Source organism: Cibotium barometz, chromosome 27 (genome assembly GCF_041138505.1).
Source record: "Cibotium barometz isolate CiBa-2024 chromosome 27, ASM4113850v1, whole genome shotgun sequence".
Classification (NCBI taxonomy): Eukaryota; Viridiplantae; Streptophyta; class Polypodiopsida; order Cyatheales; family Cibotiaceae; genus Cibotium; species Cibotium barometz.
Window position 1 is genome coordinate 45350324 of NC_141072.1, and position 8004 is coordinate 45358327.

An 8004-nucleotide genomic window follows, 5' to 3' on the forward strand; every position below is an offset into this window, starting at 1 on the left:
TATCTATCTATCTATCTATCTATCTATCTATATATATATATAACTATTTCTATTAGTCGCTCCTAACAAAATGGCACCAAGACGTTGGCTCAAGAACTGTAGACGTTGGCTCAAGAACTGTAGACTCAAAAGATCACACTATAATAACCTAATGTCTTACCTAAACTCGGAATTTAAGATGATAAACTAAGTATTTTTGGCTTAGCTTCACACACACACACACACACACACACACACACACACATACATACATGCACATAAATGAAGATTTATATTTAAGTTTATCCATACATGTCCATGATGATCGGAGAATAGAAGTGAGATGATGAGATCTCCCCTTTTCTTGGGCAGGGTCATGTTTGTAATGACCCTTAGGGACTTTACAAACTCACCATATCCAACTTGCATCATTCAACAAAATTAGAAGATAGGTGGGGAGTGTGAAAGCATGGAGGAGGAACACTCTCACCCATGAAAGCGGTGTCTCTAGCCTATTATGTAAAGATAGGTGGGGAGTGTGAAAGCATGGGGGAGGAACACTCTCACCCACAAAAGTGGTGTCTCTAGCCTATCATGTAAAGAGTTAAGACTTTTAGAATTTAGATCTACTTGCAAAATTCATAATGTAAAGCATTAAGACTTTTAGTGTAAGGAGACAAGACTTCTAGAAGTTAGACCCACTTTTTACTTGGGTAGTATACGAACACAAAAATAAAAGCAAGGCATAGGGGCCAAGGGTAGACTTTTAGACGTTAGACCTACTCCAAAAATAAGATGCATTCCATAACAGGTTTCCATGAGACGTGCTATTGTTACATGACAACCTATCGTATAAAATGCATTCCATAAAAGGTTTCCATGAGACTTGGTGTTCCTTTCGTGCTATTGTTATATGACAACCTACCCTATTCAGTGGTCTTTAACGCTGTTTATATAGATATAAACGCACTACACTGCTACAATGGAGTGGTCTTTTAGAGTGTTTATATATATATATATATACTTGGTGTTCCTTTCTTGCTATCGTTATATGACAACCTATCCTACTGATGCGGTGGTCTTTTACGTTGTTTATATAGATATAAATGCACTACACTACTATATATATATATAACACTACACTTCTATTTAGGTTAACTTAGCTTCAATTTTTGTTCCAAAAAACCACTACCCAACACAATAGTTATTTTTTTTAAAAGGGAAAAAAAAGGAAATACTACCTCCACGAGCGCGTAGTCTAGTGGTAGAGCGGTTAGGTCCCGGGTTCGATGCCACGCGTTGTGAGCCGATGGAGTAATCCACCTTCCCTCTAAAAAAAAAGAAAAAAGAAAAGAGGAAATACTTTACACATCCTCTGGTGGAGAAAATTGAGAATGCAAAAAGTGAAATTTAAACTTGTCAGATGTAAATTTTGGAAATGAAAACATTTATAGACGTTGCAATTTTGAACTTCAGGAGAGTTTTTCGATCGGAGGTTTCTTTCTGAACTTCTGCACAAGCTTCTCCTTCTGAGCTATGGTGTAAGCTGCTTCTCGTTCTGAGCTTTCCGTCATCAGCAGCTGCGTCTTCTTTCTTCTTAATCTTCTTCGTCGTCGTTTCTGGCGTGAGATCTGAGGAGGAAACCAACATCACCATGCTCAACCCTCGAGTCCATACGCCTGCAGGCAAGTCGAGGTTTGCCCCTTCTTTGCACACGCCGCGCCCCCTTCTGCCTCCGCCTGCTCCGCCTCGCTCAGCCGACTGTGATAGTCGCAAGGTGCGCGTCGTGGCCAGGGTCCGCCCCTTCCTGCCCTCCGAAATCGAACGCCATGGACCTTTTGCCTGTGTCTCCTTTTCCAAGGACCACACAGAGGACACCACTCTACACATCCAAGACTCGGCTACCAGGTCAGAATTCGCCCTCCTCCCGCTCTTACATGCCACCAATTAGGATTTCCATTCCAAGAAAGGAAACATTCCTGGTGTTATGATGGACCTTTTTTTACAATTATTCCTGTTTGGAGGAACTTCACAGCATTGTTTGAGAGGAGACTGTTTAGGGCATAAATGCCATCGATTAGGGTTTCCTTTCCAAGCTAGGCAACATTTCCGCTGTTTTAGAGGATATTTTAACAACATTTCCTCTGTTTTAGCGTACCTTTGCTACGTTTCTACCGTTTTTGGGAGCGTATGTGCCATCAAATATGGTTTCTACTACGAAATTTCTGCTATTTTGGTTATACTTGGAACATGTCTGCTGTTTTAGAGGACCTTTGCAACATTTCTGCTGTCTGACTTGAATAAGGGGCAGCATTCATGTGTTTTGAAAAATTTGTGTATGGAGAAAGAAAGAAAGTAAGTAATATTTTTGTGTGAGAGATTTGTATATAGAGAAAGAAAGAAAGAAAGAAAGTAATATTAACCTCTACGAAAGACCCCAAGGGTCTATGAGACCGAAAGTGATACAATGGTACTATGGATATATCGAGCCATGGAAACCAGAAAGAAAAGGTGTAAAGAAAATATCTAAATCAGCTGATGATCCTGTTGAGAGAGAGAGAGAGAGAGAGAGAGAGAGAGAGAGAGAGAGAGAGAGAGAGAGAGATAAGTGATACAATAATACTATGGATATATCGAGCCATGGAAACCAGAAAGAAAAGGTGTAAAGAAAACATCTAAATCAGCTGATGATCCTGTGGAGAGAGAGAGAGAGAAATAAGTGATACAATGGTACTATGGATATATCGAGCCATGGAAACCAGAAAGAAAAGGTGTAAAGAAAACATCTAAATCAGCTGATGATCCTGTGGAGAGAGAGAGAGAGAGAGAGAGAGAGAGAGAGAGAGAGAGAGAGATTGATTTTGGTGTATTCCTCTTGTAGCCGTGAAGGGTACTACAAGGTGGATTCTTGCTATGGCGAAGAGGATGAGATCAGTGTCATCTTTGCAAAGGAGGTTGAGCCCCTCCTGCCTGCCCTCTTCCAGGGCTACAATGCAACAGTCTTTGCTTACGGTGCAACGGGCAGCGGCAAAACGTACACCTTGCAGGTACATCTGTATCACATCTCCTTTCCTCTTAAACTGAGAGGCTTGATTTTTTGTGAAGCTAGGGTTGAAGGGCTTTTAAGTCTTAAGCCTTAAGATTAATGATAAAAGGCAGGTGTTATAGGGACCTTGTTTTATCTAGTTTTGAGGACCTTGATTGTGGGGAATCAGGTTTATTAGGACTTCAATTGGTCTACAAGTTGCTTTAGAATGGGCTCAACTGTTCTGACCTGAGGGTTAGGAGATCCTTGATTGCTCTGAAATCATGATTGGAACCTTAATTGTTCCAAATGCTGGTTTAGGAGGACCTTGCTCTGAGATTATGGCTAGAACCTTGATTGTTTTGAAATGTAGTGTTAGAAGGACCTTGATCGCTCTAAAACCAGGGTCAGAAGAACCTTGGTTGCTTTGATGGGAAGGAAGTTCTTGAATGTCTTCAAATCAACTATGGTTAGGATATTGTTTGATGCATCCTGATGATATCAAGATAAGGTAGACCTGCATTGTTCTGTTTTTAGGGCTAGAGGGACTTTTTCCACCTTCCTTAATTGTCGAAGCGGCCTTTTGTACAGGGTTTGGATAATCATCCTGGCTTGATGCCTCTGGCTATGACAAGTATCCTTGCCATGTCTGAGAGAACCGATTTTCGAGTAGAGGTTGCTTATTATGAGGTTTACATGGATCGCTGCTACGACTTGCTGGAGGCAAAAGCTACTGAGGTCTTGGTCTTGGAAGGGAATGATGGCAGGATTCAGCTGCGAGGCCTTTCTCAGGCAAGCTTTATGGATAACTAATAATCCCTTGGCATTGTGCAACAGGTGCATGTAAACCCTTGCATGCATGCATTTAATGTCTTGGCTCTATTTCACAGGCCCATGTGAAAACACTCGCAGAATTCAGGGAGGTTTTTGTGAATGGCTGCCTCCGACGCAGAGTTGGACAGACTGGGCTTAATGATGCATCAAGCCGGAGCCATGCTGTGTTGAGGGTAACTGTGGCTAGTGACGATAATAACACAATCATTGGAAAGCTAAACCTCATTGACCTTGCAGGTGAGTTAAAGAAATCGAATCTGGAAACAATCACCGAGTCCTGTATATCTTTAATCATCAGTCTTTCACACTTAGTTGGGTCTAAGCAATGTAATAATGTGGGGCAAAACTTGAAGCATGCTTACCTGCTTTTACAGGAAATGAAGACAATCGGAGGACAGGCAATGAGGGGGTCCGTCTTGCAGAGAGTGCTCGCATCAATCAGTCTCTCTTTGCATTATCTAATGTTATTAGTGCCTTGAATTCCAATGAAACCCGGGTGCCATATAGAGATAGCAAGCTCACACGCATTCTACAAGATTCTTTGGGAGGCACAAGCCGTGCTATTATGATCGCATGCTTGGTAAATTATTTTGTGCAAACTCTGAAAGTTCGTTGCTATGTGATCTGCATGCAATAATGTCACATTAACCTATCGATCATATCATGCTGCAACATTGTTATGACTCTTCTCTGTATTTTCTGCATCTTTATTCAAAGACATCCTATGTGTTGGAAACCTTAGGTGCAAGTGTTTCAAGCCCAAGACCTCACCTAGCAGCAATTTTTGTTGCAGAATCCTAGATCATACCAAGAGGCTGCTCACACACTAAGCCTTGCAGCTCGCTCACGACAGATAATGAATCAAAGTGCGGACAAAAAAGAGGATCCACAGATGAAGGTGGATATGGGAGCCAAGCTTCGAGTTTGGCTGGAAGCTAAGGGAAAAGTACCTTCAGTTTCACCCAGTCCTGCAAAGGCCAAGCCCCTTTTCTACACTCCTTCTCGTCATCACATCAATCAAATGAGACGTATGGAGAGAAATTTTCCTCAAGATACCCCCAAGGCAAGGTATGGAAGAACATTGCTTTCCAAGTTTTTAGGTGAAATCACTGTCTTTTGAGCTTGGCTTTTACCTCCTGTAACCTGATCTTGCAGGAGAGTCCTTGTTCTTCATCAGCCTGCCCACTGTGACCATGAAAAGGTGAGTAAGAAAAATATTGCTAATTCTGTTTTTCCTTTAATCCAACCTCCATGCAACTAGTTGTTGATTCTATTTTCTCAAATCAATTTCTATGTGCCGATGTAGCCCCATGCCCTTTTACCGTGTTTACTCTCTTTCTGGTCCAATCCACTTCTGTGTTGAATTGGGTAAAAGAAGGCTTCACCAGGGTTTTATGTTAAGGCTCTTTGTTTTTCAGCAGGAAAAAGGAAGAGAGGTAACAGGAGCATCATCTCAGCAGCCCAAGCTACGATCTGCTATTGACAAAGAGCTGGCACATGCACATGCGTTTTCTCAGAGGACTGCCATAACATCTGGGGACCAAAGAAACTATAGTGAACAACAGAATCAGGTAGTTGGCATCCCTGACTGCGGAAAAGAAAGAGCCCCAGAGGAGTCTTCTTCCCATGGTGAGTTGAGTAGACAATGGGGACTTTGATTAACAATGCCAGTGCTTTTTTTTCACATCAGCGGTGCTTTCTTTTTCCAGGCTCAGAGACCGACAAGGAGAATGACTGTCATATGCTGGCTTTTACTCCATGTGTGAAAGCCCTCAATAAATCATCTTCTCCACCACTGAGTGAAAGGTTGCATAATTTACGAGCTGCCATGAGAGAGATTCTCCAGCCTATAAGTGATAATGCACTACCTGAGCATAAGCCATCTGCAGTTGGGATTGTGAAAAACTTGTCTCCAGGATTTGCCCAGGTGAATCTGTCGCCATTGAAATCGTCTAATGTAACTCCCCGTCATATCAGCAAATTTGAAGAGGATAGCACTGGCACACCTTTGGAGAAACTCAACAAGAAAAGCTCTGGCATCAAGGTTCTATTCACTTTCTCAACTAAGAACTAGAATCATGTCTTGTACTCAGGGTTTAACCATATTTGAACTCATTACCGTGTTCTCCGCAGAATAGCATTGCAAAAGAGTACCTTGATTTTTTGAATACTGCTAGCAGGTTTGAATGCTCTACTAAAACTGCTCTGCATAGAGTTCAGGTTTTGAGAATTGATATGGGTTTCTCGAATGCTTGCAATTATAACTGTTTTTTCTTTTGTTGTGCAGGGAGGAACTTCTTGAATTGAAGGTGGGATGTGGTTGCAAACATGTGTTAAATCCCTGTTTCCTTTGTGAATATATGTATTGATGCTAGCTTTTATTGTGGCTGGGTCTGCTCTTTACCGTTGGAAAACTGATTAGAAAACCAGCACCATAGCTTAAGTAAGAGTTTTTTGAACACCAAACTGGCACCTCCTTTTGGGTCTTATCTTTGTAACCTGGGGCTTGATAAACTTGTACAGCTCTATGCTATACATGATGAGGGTAATCTGAAGCTTCATGAGTACTCTCATGAAGCCAAGCTCGGACTGTTCTTGTTATGGTTGAGGGTTAAGCTTGACTTTCTAACAAGACTATCATGGAAAGTGGGGTTTTAATATGCCGAGATGTTTGTTTTTCTGTGCAGGGCATCGGAGAGAAGCGAGCTGCATACATTCTTAGTCTGAGGGAAGACGCTTCTTCTGAGCCATTAAAGGAGGTGCCACCCTTTAACTCTCTTATTAGTCTTCCACCATCTATTCTTGTACTCTTGTTTATCATGTATGAATGTTCTTGGTGATTTGACACACGTTCACATAATCATGTGATTACACTCTTTTGTGCCAACAGATTGAAGACCTTGAAAAGATAGGGATCAGTAAGAAACAGGTGAAGTGCCCTCTTGGCTTCCTATGCAAAGCTTTATTTTGTATGAACAGATCACCTGAGGTGGATTTTAATCATTTTTCCAGGCGCTGTCACTGTTCAAGGATACCGCCCGCCACATCTTCTTTTCCTGAAAAACATTCATTTTGAAGAGAAACCTCTTTGTTATGTAACTCTTGTATCAAAACATAACGGTAAGAAGGTGTACTCAGTCAGTACTTTACAAGCGTGTGCTTTGAACTCAATACTTTAGAAGCTTTGTCGGTCTTCTTCATGGTTGATTGAAGGAGCAAAGAGAAGCTACAGTAGGAAGATGTAATATCTTTCACAATAGTGAACTTAAGTGGCTGCTCTTGTATCTGAACTGTTGACCATGCCATTTGGAATTATAGTTAGAAATGAAGTTTATATTATGCAAGAGCCAGGGTGTACTATTAGAGATTAGAGGGGTTTAACCCTGACTATTTGATTTGTATACGTGAAACACACGTAAATTGTTTATAATTTTCTACTATCATTAGTGTATTTTTTAAAGCACCGAAATCTTCTTTTTTTTTCAATTGATAACAACTTGATATTATTTTAGGATCTTCGAAACTAGCAATGCAAGATGTGCCAGATTTTTCCCCTTGCCGTTTGTGTGGAGGGGCAATGCTTTCTTTCAATCACCATACACGCTCGCGGCTCCAGCAGTCAGCGCTCATCATGGGGCACGATTTAGGTTCTGATGGGTTTGCAGCAACAGGGTTCTCTACCTGTTCTCTGTGTGTGTGTTGTGTGCGCGCGCGTGTGCTGTGTAGAGAACACCTCGTACCTCCAGCTGTGCAGAGAACCTGTCTCTTTTCTGATACGTCCTCTCTCTCTCTCTCTCTTTTCTGATATGATGGAAGGTAGAGAAATACCTAGAACTGCCACATCACTCCCTCCTAGAGACAGAGTAACAAGTACCTAGAACTGCCACATCACTCCCTCCTAGACACAGTAACAAGTGGCAATCACCTGAGAAAAAGGCTAAATTAGGTTAAATTTGAATACTATTGTGATGCCATTAATCCTGATTTTTGTCATTGTCATTCTACACACAAGGAGAGGACAACACTCAGCATACGTAAGCACAACACCAATGCAAGCTTGACATTGAAATAGGAGCATGGCAGCAGGTGCCAAGGCAGGAAAGAATTTGCAAATTTTGTGACATAAAGGCCATGGAGACAAAAGAACGTATGGTCGTAGTTTGTCC

The 8004-nt window shown here is 41.6% G+C and overlaps 1 protein-coding gene across 4 annotated transcripts; it reads left to right on the forward strand.

The window, feature by feature from the left end:
- Nucleotides 1-1351: 1351 nt before the first annotated feature.
- On the forward strand, nucleotides 1352-7182 carry LOC147623438 (ATP binding microtubule motor family protein). Of its 4 annotated transcripts, none has more exons than XR_015269378.1 (14): nucleotides 1352-1887; nucleotides 2861-3026; nucleotides 3596-3796; nucleotides 3895-4075; nucleotides 4213-4418; nucleotides 4632-4906; nucleotides 4994-5039; nucleotides 5257-5467; nucleotides 5548-5882; nucleotides 5972-6018; nucleotides 6126-6170; nucleotides 6526-6597; nucleotides 6729-6767; nucleotides 6851-7182. XR_015269378.1 is itself a non-coding variant. In XM_086821585.1 (14 exons), the coding sequence occupies exons 1-14, from the start codon at nucleotides 1634-1636 to the stop codon at nucleotides 6896-6898; spliced, it is 2103 nt and encodes a 700-aa protein (XP_086677711.1). In that variant the 5' UTR covers nucleotides 1352-1633; the 3' UTR covers nucleotides 6899-7182. The 4 variants fall into 4 exon arrangements, 2 of the variants coding, with proteins under 2 accessions (XP_086677711.1, XP_086677712.1); XR_015269379.1 differs by having other exon boundaries at nucleotides 5260-5467; XM_086821585.1 differs by having other exon boundaries at nucleotides 6126-6147.
- The last annotated feature ends 822 nt before the right edge of the window (nucleotides 7183-8004 follow it).

Coding starts and splice junctions, on each gene's coding strand:
- LOC147623438 (XM_086821585.1), top strand. CDS start 1,634: ATGCTCAACCCTCGAGTCCATACGCCTGCAGGCAAGTCGAGGTTTGCC. Junction 5,468..5,547: donor AGAGGAGTCTTCTTCCCATG/GTGAGTTGAGTA, acceptor TTCTTTTTCCAG/GCTCAGAGACCGACAAGGAG. Junction 6,019..6,125: donor TTTTTGAATACTGCTAGCAG/GTTTGAATGCTC, acceptor TTTGTTGTGCAG/GGAGGAACTTCTTGAATTGA.